At 37.6% G+C, this 17,482-nt stretch overlaps 1 protein-coding gene across 3 annotated transcripts in view; it reads left to right on the top strand.

The window, feature by feature from the left end:
* The window catches only part of hmgxb4a (HMG box domain containing 4a), a 66,535-nt gene that overhangs the window by 31,050 nt on the left and 18,003 nt on the right, over positions 1–17,482 (top strand). For all 3 annotated transcript variants that reach the window (XM_028815589.2, XM_028815590.2, XM_051934687.1), the window contains exons 6-9: positions 2,450–2,743; positions 6,047–6,315; positions 6,575–6,656; positions 8,134–8,198. In XM_028815589.2, coding sequence (XP_028671422.1) covers positions 2,450–2,743; positions 6,047–6,315; positions 6,575–6,656; positions 8,134–8,198 — 710 coding nt within the window. The remainder of the gene's footprint in view (positions 1–2,449; positions 2,744–6,046; positions 6,316–6,574; positions 6,657–8,133; positions 8,199–17,482) is intronic.

Here is a 17,482-nt window from a genome sequence, read left to right as displayed (position 1 = left end):
GTGTATTTGTTTGCTTGTGTTCCCCTTGTAATGAGCTGGCGGCCTGTCCTGGGATTGTTCCTGCCTTGCCCTCGATGCTTGCTAGCACTGGTGCAGCAGTGCTACCGTGCCCCCACGTGTTTTAACCATGAAATTGATATCAAATATAGATCTTAATATTCTAAAATATTCAGAGATCTGTAATATTATGAATATAATGTACAGTAATCCCTCGCTATATCGCGCTTCGCCTTTCGCGGCTTCACTCCATCGCGGATTTTATATGTAAGCATATTTAAATATATATCGCAGATTTTTCGCTGCTTCGCGGGTTTCTGAGGACAATGGGTCTTTTAATTTCTGGTACATGCTTCCTCAGTTGGTTTGCCCAGTTGATTTCATACAAGGGACGCTATTGGCAGATGGCTGAGAAGCTACCCAACTTACTTTTCTTTCTCTCTCTCTTGTGCTGACTATCTGTGATCCTGACGTAGGGGGTGTGAGCAGGGGGGCTGTTCGCACACCTAGACGATACGGACGCTCCTCTAAAAATGCTGAAAGATTATCTTCACGTTGCTACCTTCTGTGTGCAGCTTTTAAGTATGCTGCACGGTGCTTCGCATACTTAAAAGCTCAAAGGGCACGTATTGATTTTTTTTATCTGTCTCTCTCCATCTCTCTCTCTCTCTCTCTCTCCCTGCTCCTGACGGAGGGGGTATGAGCTGCCGCCTTCAACGGCTTTGTGCCGCCATGCTTCGCATACTTACAAGCCAAACAGCCCTATTGATTTGTTTGCTCCTTTGAAGAGGAAGATATGTTTGCATTCTTTTAATTGTGAGACTGAACTGTCATCTCTGTCTTGTCATGGAGCACAGTTTAAACTTTTGAAAAAGAGACAAATGTTTGTTTGCAGTGTTTGAATAACGTTCCTGTCTCTCTACAACCTCCTGTGTTTCTGCGCAAATCTGTGACCCAAGCATGACAATATAAAAATAACCATATAAACATATGGTTTCTACCTCGCGGATTTTCTTATTTCGCGGGTGGCTCTGGAACGCAACCCCCGCGATGGAGGAGGGATTACTGTATTCTGTGTGGTGATCACTGCCTGCACCCACCTGTCGGCGTGAGAGAAAGCCTGTTTAAGAAGCACGTAGCAATTTAGGACTGGGTTAGAGAACACTTAGAATATGAAGCATTTAATGTGCTACTTTAGTTATGATGGGGATTAAGAAACTCTAGTAAATTAAACATTGTTTTTAAAATGGATTTTACAACGTTCTACTTTAATGACAAAAATAAATTAATATGTTAAAGTCGAAATTTCAAGATCGAAGTCGTTTTGTTCTTCACTGTGTCCTTATTTTGTTTTTCTTCTCTGTGGCCCTAATACACTGCAGTATGACACTCAGACGGAACGCTGTGACTTGCCTTTTCACATCAACTTTTTTTATTTTGGGCACTGTGCAACTTTCTGAATTTGAACTTTTGTGTGTCTTCGCAACACTGTGCGACTCCTATCAGTTTCCTTTTATTGCTTATACCACAGCTTAAGCCACCAAAAATGTATATTTTTACTTGCCTCCACTTCACTGAGCAGAACCTGAATTTCACATTTGCTGAAATTATTTTTGCACATGTGCTTTTGCATTTGGCCTTTAACAAAACACTGAATGGAAGGGGCTGTTTATATTAATTTGCATATTCAAATAGTAATTCTGGGAGGAGTTGTGGTGGGACCATAGGCACTTGCATGTGCATTAAAATTCACATCTATTGGGATTTATAAAGGGAAAGTGCATAGTACTGTGCTTATGCACAGTTTTATGCATCTGAATTTTTTTGTACGTACACACATTTCGAGTTTTGACCATACGCCATGTTTTAGTGTGAATTCTATGTAAAGTGTTATACATGAGGCCCCAGGTCATGACATTATAGACAAAGATGGAAACAACTTGAATCACAGCAAGACTTGAAATGTAGGAATAAGTGTTTATTGAGGAGATATACACATACTGTATTAAACTACTGCTTACTCCTTCTAGGAGTTGCTGTTTGGAGATCTCTTCAGAGGAATTAATCGCTCACTCATGTGCCGAAATTCTGACAATCTGGTCATATTTGACAGAGAGATTACTGAACAAGTACAAGAGTTCTTAACATGCTTTATTGAACCCAATGCCATGTATGTTTTTAGCTGAGATTTAGTCAGGTCTTAAGTGGTTTCTAGTGGCTTGTGCACTTTTACCATTTGTCTTAAATCTCTAATTTTATGTAATATTAATACATAACAAATAACATGTGACAACTTGCACAACTTTGACTTTAAAGACAGATAATTAGGAAGGACAAATATCTCAAGTCTGGTCCTAATATATAAACAATGAGAAAACTCCATACGTGTATAGCAGATAATGACTCAATTATTTTTGCTAATCTAATTTCTCATTTATCTTTTTTAAAATAGGGAGGTTTGAACCAGAATTCTATGGAGATGTATCTGGGTTTGATCTCTCTGGTGTATCTGGTGGATCTTTAGAAGGGTTTGGAGACACCGGATCTTCCTCAGGTGGAGAGCTGGAGGCCGGAGAACTTATCATTGATGATTCATACAGAGAGGTGCAGAAAAAGAAAAAGAAATCAAAAAAGAGTAAAAAAAAGAAAGATAAAGAAAAAGAAAAACATAAAAGTGAGAAGAAACATAGCAAACTCGGGAAGAAAACTAGCAGTGGTAGTAATGTTCAACCGGTGACATCTCCAGGTAAAATGAAATTTCTGAACAATGACATTTAAAATATTTGGTGTTAGTTTTTTTTTTTTTTTTTTTGCTTGTGCAAGGTGTAATAGTCTCTTACATTTTTAAGCAGCTATCTACTGTTTTATTATCATCTTTCAGTTATATACTATAGTATATTTGACAGCTATATGTGATGGTTATGTTAAGTGACAATGCAATGGAACCAAAAAATCTAGAGATTGTTTTGGTAACTAGGCAAGAAAAATTGATTATAGTCTTCAAATATACAGGAAAGGTAATCCAGGAAGCACTTGTACATGCACATTATTGTGGCAGGCTAGAGCAAATTACTGAGTTATGCATTTAAAGCAGACGTGTTTACAACATTTAAACAGTCTCTGCATGAGATTAGAGGGCAGCTTTGCTAGCCCACAGTAATGAAGTGAACTCAATTGGCTGAATGGTCTTCTGCCATTTGTTAATTTTTATGAGTATATTACTTGTAACAATTATTATAAACACTTTATAACAGAATGCGGCAATCAAAATTGCAAATATTTAAAACCTATTTAATATTTATATTCTATTATCTGTATATTGTACTTATTTAATTTAAAATAGTGGTGAAAATAGATTAATGCAACAGCCACACATTGTCCTGTAATGGTAAATATGAATGTTAAATTTCATGCAATATGTTTCTGTTCAATGCTTGAAATTTTTTTTACATAACGATAAAGAAGCATATGTTGGATACCATTGGAAATATGTGAGCTGTGCATGGATCATTTCCAGTTCTAGCCATGGAACCCCATGTATATCAGGAACTGGTGTTTTTGTTAAATTCTTCATTCATAACTCCAATAGGCACTGAAGTTTTTTTATCATTTATTAATACTTTCACCAACCTCCTTTCAAGAATCACCAAAGATAAAGAGTATAGGGAAAAGATAAATAAAAGAAGCAAAAGATAAATATACTGTATATTCTTCTTTTTTTCTAAGAACTAATTTTTCATTGTTTAAATCAGCCAGACTTGCAAAATATTTGTCACATTTGTAATTTTTACAAGACTGCAGATGAATGCTACAAATAGGCTTAGCCTTGCTACTCTTAAAACGTTCAACCAGCTGGCTCCAGGGTCTCAAATCTTTACAGCGTCTCTTTAAGCATTTGTACAGTACCTTCTTAATTTTCAGAATCCTTCATTATTCCTCTGACTGTGGCTTCCAAAATCTTCAGCATTAAGTATTTTAAACTAGTAACCTGCATAGCTGTGTAACATTTGAGCAGTTTTTTTTTTTTTAAATATAACACTTTCAACCTCTGTTCTGTACCCCACTTACAATCTGTATAACGCCATACAATTTTTAACTTGTACCATTTCCAAGGATCTTCCTCTCCCAAAAAGAAGTTTGCAGAAGGAGCAGTGAGAGTTTCACCTAAACTGTGACAACTCAAGCTGTTAGTGGTGCAAACTTTTATAAAAATGTAATCATACATTGACACCTGCATTTGAAACCAAGGTATGCATATGTACAACGTATGGATTACTCTTATGTAATTAATTATTCTAATCATCTGTTATTTAATATATTGGAAATGTTTACATTCTTCAGTCTTGATGATTATTCGTTGAATATAAAACTGTAGCATATGATCTGCAACATTTTTTTTTGATAATTTTAAAATTTCATATGTATTTAAAAGCTGAATTTTGAGAATACCACAAAAAATCAACACCTAGTTAAATTAGAAGGTAAGAAAAACATAGTAATGAGGCCACTGATAGGAAAGCAAGATAAAAATATGGAGATTGTGTACAAGAGATTCTTTCAATATTCCCTGATAAATGAACATCTATCCATTATCCAACCTGCTATATCCTAACTCAGGGTCACGGGGGGTCTGCTGGAGCCAATCCCAGCCAACACAGGACGCAAGGCAGGGAACAAACCCTGGGCAAGGCGCCAGCCCACCGCAGGGCGCACACACACACACACACACACCAAGCACACACTAGGGACAATTTAGATTCGCCAGTGCACCTAACCTGCATGTGTTTGGACTGTGGGAGGAAACCCACGCAGACACGGGGAGAACATGCAAACTCCACGCAGGGAGGACCTGGGAAGCGAACCCAGGTCTCCTAACTACAAGGCAGCAGCATTACCACCGTGCCACCCCGATAAGTAAACAGCTATAGTAAAAACCCAATTTATTATTGTTCTATTTCTATTTTGCTGTTAAGTATTAGGTTAATAAAAGAAATAAACGTTTATGTAATATGGCCTATTAGTATATTGGGTGTGTTTACCCTACATAATCAGATCTGGTTCAAAATATATTCTGGTAGTATTTTATCTAAATAGGACTATGGTATAAGTGCTGGTCATGTTGTTTAATATAGTATAGATCCAGTTCAGATTTGTCATGATAGAGTAGATCCTTTTCTAAGTAACAACTATTATGCCCCGCAAACTCAAAGAACTTTACAGTTTTTCTTCCTTCATACAGTATATTGACAGTCTTTCTCATAGCCTTCCAGTGTTAAAACACATTCTAAAGCAGTGTTTCTCGACCTTTTTGGTCCTCCAACCTTTTTTGCCTTTTTAATGTCACTGACAAATAGTGTTTATCAGCAAAATTTACCAAAATGTTTTTCACAGCAAATATGATGTTCGTTTATTCTGATATCAATAGATATGTTTGATCTATTTGAACAAATATGTCAGCAGCAGTTTAACATTAATACAGTACCACATGAAAAATTGTGAGTGAACTCTGGATTCAGAATCAGACATAGTCTTTTGTACATACAGTAGTTTTTATGAAACTGTAGCTAAACCATATTCAAGTTGGTCCATTACAAATACGAGCAAGATATATATGAAATGAAATGTATGATTTAGTTGTAGCATAACTTTACTGTTTCCAGGACAGTGCCATATTTCAATCCCAATTTACCTATTCTAAAAATTCTTTTTGTCCTATATTTTAGATGTGGCTAGTTTCTTGCATGCCCTGGCAGTATAGATTATGTTAAGCTTTGCTTTCAAAAATAGAACCTTCAAAAACAGAGACAACCAGTCCATGTCAAGCTGAGAAAAAACATTTTTAAATTCCATTTTTGTAAATTACTATAGCATGGTGGTCAGTGATTCTGTTGGTGCATTCTCTGCAACAATTGTTTAAATTGTTATTTATCTGAAATTTCATGTAGTACTGTTCTTTTCAGTACCTGAAATCTTAGTACACAGTGAAAAAATGTGCAAGTGTTGGATATCATCAAAGATGTGTGAAGTTAATTGAGCATGTTTTCAACAGGTTCTACTATAGCTCATTCTTCTAATGAAGCTACACATGGATATAGTCATTCAGTTTCCAAGTCCAGTCATGGAGCCTCCGGTACATCGGGAACTGGTGTTTTTGCAGGTTCTGCATCCACATCTACATCAAGCACAGGAGCTTTTGTGGTTAATCCACCTCCTATTATTCACCATCATCATCATCATCATTCCACAGAATCATCAGCTGAAAAGAAGAAAAAGAAAGATAAAGAGGACAGGGAAAAAGACAAATCAGAGAAGGAGAAGGTAAAAATATACATTCTTCTTTGTTGTAAGTACTGTTTTTTCATTGCATAAATTAGCCACTCTTGATAAAACGTTTGTCACATTGGTAATTAAAAAAAACAAAAACTATATTGAACTTCAGAGAGGCCTATCTTTAGTGACCAATGAATTCAGAAATAAAGAAACTGTTACCTCCTTTTCATAAGTATTAGGATAAACATTAAATTGTCTTTACTTTGAACTGGTAGTTTTTCTTTTTAAAATTGTATTGTTTTATTAGCCTAAAAAGAAGAACATGACAGCCTATCAAGTGTTTTGCAAAGAGTACAGAATCAATATTAATGCTGAACACCCTGGCCTTGGTAAGTATGCAGTTTTCTTTCTCATAATTGTTGACTCAGATATCTTGCTATATATTTACAGCATGTTTTGGATTTCCAAAATATGTATTTGTTTTTGTAATGAAAACTTAGTTATAGCTTAATTAGGAAATCCAGTTGCATGTTAATTAAGACCTCTCTAGATTATGCAGGGTTGTTTTAGACCATTTTGATAAGTGGAAAATAGCATTTACTAGATACTAGAAAGCCTTCTTGATCTATAAATGCTAATGAAGTGTTCTGTAAAGGCTTTTTAAATCTAGTAGGGTTTTTAAGGAATACTCTACTCAAAAATTAGGATTTTTTTTCTTTTAGTTGTTACTTGCCCTGTGTTTTTATTTTTAAGCTCATGTTTACATCGGAAAATGGAAATAACAACATAAACTACTATGGGGACCAATACAGGGTAAATAGCAAACAGTATCAAAAAATCCATGAAAATTTTTCAGTTTACTTGTATCACGTAATCAATTTATCTAATATCCAGTGACCTATGGCATTTCAAACACATGTATTTTTGGTAAATATTGTTAAATAAATCACTTTCAGAAAATCCTTTTGTGAATGGCTGGACAGCACATTCAAAAGGGGTTGAGCTTGAGCACCCAACTCTCCCCTCATTCTGTGGGCGTTAAACCACAATGTCAGGTTTCTGGGATTTTTAATGACAATCTGTGAAACTGCACTATTCAATTAAACCTCTATTCAACTGTTGAAGTACCTTGCATATGAATAAATATGGTTCATACTTTCCACCTGATAATGTTTTCACTTGCTTTTCCTTTAATCTCTAATTATACTCCCCTCGGACCACATTTGATGTGAAGTGAAGCATCATGTTAGCCAATGAATAAGCTATTACTGTTCAAGACTTCTGACCATTGAATGAGTAGTGTGGTAGATATTCAATTTGAATGATCATTCTCTTTTGAGCATGCTACCCAGACCCTCTTGAGAGTCTATTCTGGTAGTGTTTCTAACATTTTGAGCGACTGGGTGTTAGGTGTGTGGATTATGCCACATTAGTACACTGAGATGGTTTTCATGGATGTTTTAATACTGTTTTGTGTTTGTTCAGTGTTGGTCCCAATTAAAGCCTATTGTGACAGGAACGTTTTTTATCTCTGTTCTTCATATTTTTTTTAGCAGCCATCACTACAAATAACATGGAATATGTAACAGATTAAAAAATATTGCTTTTGAATGGCATATTCTTTTAACAAGAAATGTGTTGAGTAATGGAACCTTTAGTGAAACTTTTGAGCTTATTTTATTTGAAGGCATGCTTACATTAGTCCAATGGTGATTTTTAGCCTTAATTCCTTCTGCTTTTTATTGTTGTGAATATGTATGACAATATTCTGTATTCACTTTTATTTAGTAAGAAGTGATTGCAGCTTAGTAAAACTTAAACAGAATATCAAGTTGTTCTCAGTTGTACCTTACTTTGCTTTTGTAGTCTTTGGCGAGTTAAGCAAAAAGTTGGCTGAAGTCTGGAAACATCTCCCTGAAAAAGACAAACTGGTGAGAAAACTGTTAGAACATAAATCAATTGTATATCCTTCCTTTGGAATTTAAACTTACGAAACTGTAAATGTATATGTACAGTTTATATAAACCTTATATATACACACATATATACAGGTAGAATCCCATTGTACTGAAATTTATGGGTCCATAAAAATATTTTGTTATACTGAAATTTTGTTTTAATGAATATGAGTAACTAGGGTCACCGGTGATTCGCCATCTCTAACCACGCAAGGACAACTCTATAGCTGCTCTGCTGCATCTGGTAAACAGTAAACCAAAGGCGAAGTAATTGGTTGTCCTCTGTGTGATCAGGCTTACTAGGTAATGTGCTTGTCGCACAATGCTTAGAACAAATAACACATGATCTACTCTTGCTTGCGCTTTCCTGATCTCTCTTTTCCAAACCACGTCAGCCATGGCTGTGATTCCAAGCCGCTGGTGTTCTGAAAGAGACAGCCTGCTGCAAGGCTCTGGAGACTCTGCGAAATATAGGCGTGGCATTAAGTATTTTTTGCATTGCATTATTATCTTTGGTGGCATTTTTGGTTGAATAAATGTTAGTTACACCGAAATTTACATTTTTTTTTATTATTTCATTAATTTTATTGTAACCATTCATACAAATTGATCAATTTTTACAAAAAATAGGATTGAAAAACAAGTCGACCACCACCACTGAGAGAGAGAGCATGGCCAACGGGGTAAAACTTAAGGCTTGTAAACATACCTAAATTGATGAGTTTAATAGGCCAGTAGAAATGAATGGAGAAGAAAAAGAAATGCAAAGATAATTGCTTCCTCTGTGCTTTAAGAGCTTATTCTAAAATTTTATTGATTATATCCTGCCAGGTTTTAAAAAAAATTTTGTACAGATCCTCTAACTGAATATTTGATTTTTTCCAATTTCAAATAGTATAAAACATCGGTTACACACTGACATAAAAGAGGAGAGTTAGGATTCCTCCAGTTTAGCAAAATAAGTCTGCATGCCAAAAGTGTAGTGAATACAATCACAGTTTGTTTGTCCTTCTCCAATTTAAACCCATCTGGAAGAAGACCAAACACATCTGTTAATGGGTTAGGAGGGATTGTGACACCAAGGCTGTCTGAAAGGCACTTAAAAATTTTGGTCCAAAATGATGTCAATTTGGCACAGGCCCAAAACATGTGACCCAGTGAGGCAGGGACTTGATTGCAGCGTTCGCAGGTTGGATCTTGCCCTGGAAACATTTTGGACAGATTTAGGCGAGACAGATGTGCTCGATGTATAATTTTGAGTTGAATAATTGTATGCTTTGCGCATATGGAGCGCGAGTGAAGTCGCTGCATTGCTACTTTCCACTCCCTTTCTGATATATTGATTAAGAGATCTTTTTCCCATTGTCCTCTTGGATCTTTGAAAGGGAGGGACTGTAAAATAATTTTATATATTGCAGAGACGGTGTCTAAGTCCTTGAAATTGAGCAATATTTTTTCCAGCATGGACGAGGGTGCAAGATGAGGAAAATCGGGCAGGTTCTGTTTAACAAAGTTCCTAATTTGAAGATAGTAAAAGAAATGTGTAGTTGGAAAGTTAGATTTGGAATGTTCATAGGATGCAAAGATGTTGTCTATATGAAGATCTCTGAGCAATTTAATCCCAAATTTTTTCTAGATATTAAAAACTGCATATGTTTGCGAGGGATGAAAGAGGTGGTTCTCTTGCAGAGGTGCCACAGATAAAAGCTTCTCCATCTTAAAATGCTTTTTACATTGGTTCCATATTCTGAGTGAGTGACGCACAATTGGTATATTGCCGATACCTTGCATTTTTGGGGCACAAAGCAGGGAATATAAAGAAGTACTGCAGGATTTTACTTCTATTGCGGACCAGGCCTGTGTGTGTTCACCTATTTGTGTCCAGGTTTTTATAGCTTGTATGTTTGCTGCCCAGTAATAAAACTGAAAGTTAGGTAGAGCCATGCCTCCTTCTGCCTTAGGTCTTTGTAGTGTCGCTCTTTAGATACGTGGATGTTTTGAGTTCCAAATAAATGAGGTTATTGTTGAATCTAATTGCTTAAAAAATGATTTATTGATGTATATTGGAATGTTTTGAAATAAAAAAAGAAGCTTAGGAAGAATATTCATCTTAACAACGTTAATTCTTCCAGCTAGAGTGAGATGAAGGGTTGACCATCTATGCAAGTCTTGCTTAATTTTTTCCATACAGACGTGAAATTTTGTTGATAAAGAGCTTTGTGTTTACTTGTGATGTGTACCCCTAGGTATTTGAACTGATCTGCAATGATAAAAGGTAGGGTGTCTAATCTAATATTATATGCTTGAGAATTCACTGGAAATAGTACACTTTTATTTCAGATTAATTCTGAGACCAGATATCTTTTGAAATTCTGAAAGTGCTGTTAAGACTGCAGGCACAGAATTTTGTTGGTTCGATATATATACAGTACCATATCATCTGCATATAGAGAAATTATCTGTTCCAGTCCTTCTCTGATAATCCCATTTATCTGATCAGCATTTCGACAGTGAACCGCCAGTGGTTCAATGGTGATTGCAAATAGCAGTGGTGACAAGGGGCATCCTTGTCTGGTACCACGTTCTAGTTTAAAGTAGTCTGAACAAATGTTGTTAATACAAACTGAAGCTTCTGGATTGGTATACAATAGTTTGATCCATGCACAAATGTTCGGACCAAACCCAAATTTCTCTAATGTAGTGAAAAGGTATTTCCATTCAATCATTTCAAATGCTTTTTCTGCATCTAATGATAATAATATTTCTGGGGTGTTTAACTTTGTTGGTGAGTATATTACATTAACCCTTTAACCGCCAACTCCCTAAATATTCCCCAAGCCAGGCGAAATCTGAACAATTTTTGTTTTTTTACTTTTTTACATTTTTTTTACATTTTTTACATTTATTCAAGCAGTATTGACCACTAAATGTTGTGCAAGTTGCCAGTGTATACACGAAATCTATAAATGTAACCTGAATTCTCAGCTAAGCAAAACATCTTGATACCAAACCGTGCCCTTTTCAATGGTAGATACTGTCGAAACTGTAAGCGGCCCTTCCACGACAATAAACTTTCATCAACTGCAACTGACGGTCCTGGCATGTAGGGCAACTGAAATGCTTCAAATAAATGATCAATCAAAGGACGTAGCTTGAACAAGTGGTCGCGGTTTGGATCTTTCTTATCTGGCTCGTTTCTGTTGTCATTCAAATGAAAGAATTTCAGCAGCAAAGAGAATCGGTTACGTGTCATGACAGCTGCAAAAATAGGTGTTGCATACATAGGATCTGTAGACCAGTACATCTCAATATCTGGTTTTCTGATTATTCCCATCAACATCAAAATCCCAATGAATTTTTTCATTTCGTTTTCATCAGTGTCAAACCAAGCACGAACACGGGAATGTGGAGGTAAATTGGGATTTTTCTCAATAAACTGTGCTGCATACAGATTTGTCTGATGAACAAAATGTCTAATCAAATCAGGTGACACAAACAGCTCATAAAACTGCTCAGCAGTGTAATTGTTTACATCAACAATAAAGCCACACGTTCCCTCAAACGAATGCAGAAAAGGTAGTTCACCTCGGGCAGCAGCCCAGCTGAGATGCTGGGGATACACCCACTCAGCGCCGTCATCCGATGCGTCTTCATTCACAATATCATGCAGCGCACGTTGCTGCTCATCACTGTCACTAAAATCTTCTTCAGAACTGCTACAATCATGATCAGAACTGTCCAAAATCGCCTGCAAAGCCTCACTTGAAGTCAGTTTACGTTTCGCCATATTCACAGCTGTTACATGCGAATCACGTCACATGACCGGCCAAAACAACCACAGACTTGTCGAAATACAACGTAGTAATAATACCCACGCCAAACCGTCAGTTATACTACTTGCCAGGCATTCATATAACCACAGGCAAATGTGCCGGATAATTCCGGCAGTATGGCGTTAGCATTAAAACAGCGGTGCCGGATATATCCGGCAGAGGGCGGTGAAGGGGTTAAACAGGCGTCGAAGATTGGAGGATAAGTGTCGACCCTTGATATATCCAGTTTGATCTTGTGATATTACCGAAGGCAGCACTTCCATCCTTCTAGCTATGAATTTTGAAAGTATCTTAACATAATTTTTTAGAAGTGAAATTGGTCTGTATGATGCACATTGTAATAAGTCCTTATTTTGTTTAGGAAAGACGGTGATTAATGCTTGGCGAAAAGTTTGAGGTAGAATTTGATTGTCTCTAGCTTCTGTAAATGTTGCTAATAGGAGGGGAGCTAGCTGAGCGGAGAATTTCTTATAAAATTCCGCAGGGTAGCCATCAGGGCCTGATGCTTTCCCGCTTTGAAGTGACTTTATAGCATCTAGTAATTCTGATAGCGCCAGAGGTTTATCCAGTTCCTCCGCACTAAAAGTATCTATTTGTGGTAACTGTAATGTGTCCAGAAATGCGTTAGATTGTGTGTTGTCTTCTTTAAACTCAGTAGAATATAAGGATTTATAGTAGTCTCTAAATGTGTGCATTATCCATATTACTAACCGAGAATGGTAAACCGGATGGACGCAGGGACATCCGGCCATGGGCCGTGGACGCAAAAGACGTATTGTGCAGGCGCCCCACAAACTCCCCCCCCTCCAAGCAACGGAAACCGGATGGAATGCAACGTAAACGCACTAAGCCCATTGCACACGAAACGGGACACACACAAAGAAGAGGATTGAGACCCACGACACCCAAAGCCCCCCTCCAGTAACTGAAATAATAAATGAGGCCACGCGCCCCTAGAACACCAAAAACAAAGGAGTCACACGCAAGCGCCACATAGCACACGAAACGGTTCGCACACAAAAAAGACGATTCAGACCCACGACACACAAACACCCCCTCCACTAACAGAAAAAAAAACTCAGGCAACAAGCCCCTAGCACACAAAAAAAAAGAAGCCGCGAGCGCCACACAAAGCCCATTGGAAACAAAATGGGACAGACTACGGACATAGCACGCGAAACGTACACAAAAAGGACGATTCAGACCCACGACCACACTAACATAAATAAGAAATGACACACAAAGCCCCATGTCTGAACAAACCGTCCGTATTAAACATACGTCATCTCAACACGTTCACACTATGCAGCATAGGTCGATCTCATTACAATGAGGCACTATTAACCGTTCAACCGCAGAAAAGGCTCCATATTAACAGTGAGTGCGATCCTCCTTATTACTTATCCATATTTCTCACGCTGAAGAACAAATAAGTCATGAATTCACGGTCACGGGTACAAAACGATATGGCTTGGATAACGGGACCAAACACACCAACCCGCATGAAAAAAAAAAATACACGTCGGCGCCTACAACGCGCTTCTGAAACTCCAGAAGAAAAAATGTCTCGACTCCAAAAACGCAAAGCTCAACTAACACAGTTACAGAGACGAGCCCAAATGGACACACACAATGAACGTAGACACATGCAGCGCGCGTCTCAAAGTGCTCCATCGAAACAGGCACGGGTTCAAAACGAAACACCTCGCATCTCAGACATACAAAAACGGCAGCGAAGGGACAACATAAATAAACGCAGACGTCTACAACGCGCATCTGAAATGGCATAAAACAAGCAGCCAAGGCTCCAAAAAGAAAAAGCTCGACTGACCGACAGACAAAAACGGGCAAGGCTCAATACGAACAATGCACCACGTAAACTACAACGGGCTTCTCACACGGCACAGGCAAATCGATTACAGCTCCAAAACAGCACGTCCCAAATACTGGACATGCAACGACGCGCCTCTCAAACGGCACAAGCAAAAGATACACGTCATGGACATCAACGACAGACACCTGCTAAATGCTTGCGCCACTTAGCTGACAACGCGTTCAATAATAAGTCCACTATTCAGTAAAATTCATTGGGATTAATGAATGTCATTTGCAATCATTGTCATTCACTTAACTTCCCTGAAGAAACAACTGGCAATACAAGTAATGAATTTACACGCTGTTGTCAAAAGGGTCAAATTAGACTGCCTCCTTTACATTCATATCCTGAATATCTACAGAAGCTTCTAACTAACGATGTACAAAGGCAATGGCCCATACTGCTTTCGCGTATGTGGACAAATATTACATCGCATTGGAACAGTGCACCCTCAAACAAATCAAGAACGCAAATATGCACAAATCTACATCTTAGATCCAGATGACGCAATCTATCAACGAATAAACCTTCCTGAAAACAAACAATGCACGGAGCTTATAATGAGAAACGTCACTCATATCATAAACAATCACCCATTAGCTAAGTCTATAAAAATGCTACATGAGGTTGAAAAGGAGGCCAATACAAAAGCAACTAAATTACCAGGTCATTGCATTACTTCCTGGAGAGGCACAACTCTTTCTAAGCTCTGACAAAGTTGACTCTGATGACGACAATGACCATCTTAATTTCCCGTTAGAATATTTAAACACTATTAACCCAGCCGGATTACCACAACACAATCTTAGCCTTAAAAACTGAACAATAATCATGCTATTGAGAAACCTTAACACTAAACAGGGTTTATGCAATGGCACACGTTTAGTCGTCAACACCATGACACACAATGTTATTCAAGCGACAGTTCTTACAAGATCACATGCTAACACTGATACTGTTCTGATTCCTACAATTGGTCTTACAAGTTCTGACCTGGAATTACCTTTTAAACTTAAATGGCGACAGTTCCCCATTAAACCTGCATTTGCCATGACCATCAACAAATCACAAGGACAAACCATGGACAAGGTTGGCATCTACCTCTCTGAACCCGTTTTTGGACATGGACAACTTTATGTAGCCTTCTCACGAGTTCGACGTTCATCTGATGTTAAAGTTAAGGTTATAAGTGCTCCATGCCAAGGAAAACTCATTCAAGGACAAGACACCATCTTTACTACTAATGTTGTATACAAGGAGATTTTCCAATAAACCTTTACACTGTGCCAAACACTTTATTGTTTGCTTTCTATATGCATCATCCACCCCTTCACACTATGCTATATCTCATTCATACGTCTCACTATTTGTCATTTACCAACACCAGGGGTTGGCGAGCGAAGCGAGCAGGGGGCGGAGCCCCCTAGTATTTTTATGGTTAATGATTTCGTCTCCGTTCGTGTTGGTGATTACTGGGATTGCATTGCGAACTTCTTGCTTGTGGATTTGTTGAGCTAAAAGCTTATTAGCTTTCTCCCCGTGTTCATAGTAATGATGTCTGGATTTATAAATTAGTTGTTCAGTTTCTTTAGTTGTCAAGAGGTTGAGTTCTGAATGCAGAGCCTGCCTTTTCCTAAGTAGAGCCTCGCTTGGAAGCCTGGCATGTTCTTCATCAATTCTAGTAATTTCACTTTTTAGTTCTGATACTTTCTTTGTTTCTAATTTATTCCTGTGGGAAAGATTTTAAATAATCTGTCCTCTTAAGAAGGCCTTTAGAGTTTCCCAGAGTATTCCTGCAGAAACCTCTGAGGATGTATTTGTCTCTAGGAAAAAACGGATTTGTTTGGATATAAATTCTGTACAGTTCTTGTCTGCTAATAGAAGCAGGTTAAGACGCCATCTACGAGCTGAGTGTGTGGAGCATAGTGACTTTAGCTCCAAGATCAGAGGTGTATGGTCGGACAATAGCATCGTACTTGCAAGATTTAATCGTAGGCAAGAAATTATTATGTATAAAGAAATAATCTATTCTTGAGTAGCAATGATGTACCGGTGAGTAGAAGGAATATGTTCTTGAGTTTTGGTTTAGAAACCTCCAGGGGTCTGATAAGTTGTGGTCAATTACAAACTGTGTAATTATCTTTGCAGTGTTAGATATCATCCCCCCTGTGACAGGAGTCCTATCTAAGAGTGGATTTAAAACACAAAGTCCCCGGCCATTATAATTTTATGAGTGTTCACATTGGGAATGAATGCAAATACGTTTTGTATGAATTCCTTATCATCGACATTAGGTGCATAAACATTTATCAAAATCATTATGCAGTTAAATAAGTTGCCCATGACCATCACATATCTCCCTTTCGGATCAGATACTGCATCTGATGCTACAAATGAGACTGTTCTATGTATGAGAATTCCCACACCTCTAGTTTTCTTTGTAAAGCTAGAATGGAACATTTGGCCAGCTCAGTCCTTTTGCAGACAGAACTGATCCTTGCTTAGTAAGTGGGTCTCCTGTAAAAATACTATTTTAGCATTTAAACCTGTTAGGTGAGAGAGTACTTTCTTTCTCTTTAATTCGTTATTCAGGCCTTTAACATTCCAGCTCACAAAGTTAACTGTCCCATCATGGAGATATTGATTCTGAGTTTTTGATGTCATTTTATAGTCTTAACTGGAAGTGAGACAGCTTTAACCTTAATTTCCTATTTCTCCATGAGTTATTGCCATGCAGCCTATTGTTACGTTGGTAGTTATAATTATAAGGATTAAAAGAATAGATTAGATGCAGCCTGCTCTCTTTCTCTCCCCCCCTTATCCCCCCACCCCCCCATTTTGCCTCACCACGTGAGGCTGGACCCCACTTCACAAAGTCTCGGTCCTCTGACATACCTAGAGACAGAGCACGTCCAAAGCAAAAACAAGCCCCCACGCAGCGGCGTTTTAGGATTAAAAATTAGAGATATCTATTGCCAATATAGTCTAAATGCTATATGCCTAAGATATAATCATTAACAAACTATGATTATACTGTATATAATCATTAACAAACTATAAGCATAAAATATATAATCTAATCTTCCGCAATCTTAAAGTAACAAAATAATAAACCCAGGAGATGATGTTAGAAAGTGGTCCAGGATAAGCATAGTAAGTCTTAATGCAGTAACAACAATAAACCAAGGGTATGATGTTAAAGAGTCTCCTTTAGGGTAGTAAGAAAAAAAAAAAAAAGTGAATTTCTTCCACACACACGTCTATGACTGTAATTAAAACATAAACAGAATGCGTCCGAGTAATGAAAAGGATGTATAATTATAATACCCATATCATTACAAGTGGATCAGACAGCAGGTGATATCTCCTTGCCATGCCATGCCATGACAGGATGCAACTCACTATTGTGTTTCAGAATAGTGTCGGGATCAGCTTTCTTAATTTCTTTTGTGCTTCTTCCTTGCTGGAAAAGACGTCATATTGGCCTTGCACATCCACTTTCAGTTTGGCAGGGTACAAGAGGCTGTATTTGATATCAACTTGCCGTA

Source organism: Erpetoichthys calabaricus, chromosome 12 (assembly GCF_900747795.2).
Source record: "Erpetoichthys calabaricus chromosome 12, fErpCal1.3, whole genome shotgun sequence".
Taxonomy (NCBI): Eukaryota; Metazoa; Chordata; class Cladistia; order Polypteriformes; family Polypteridae; genus Erpetoichthys; species Erpetoichthys calabaricus.
The sequence above is the reverse complement of the archived record's forward strand: the minus strand, read 5'-3'. Positions and strand labels throughout refer to the sequence as shown.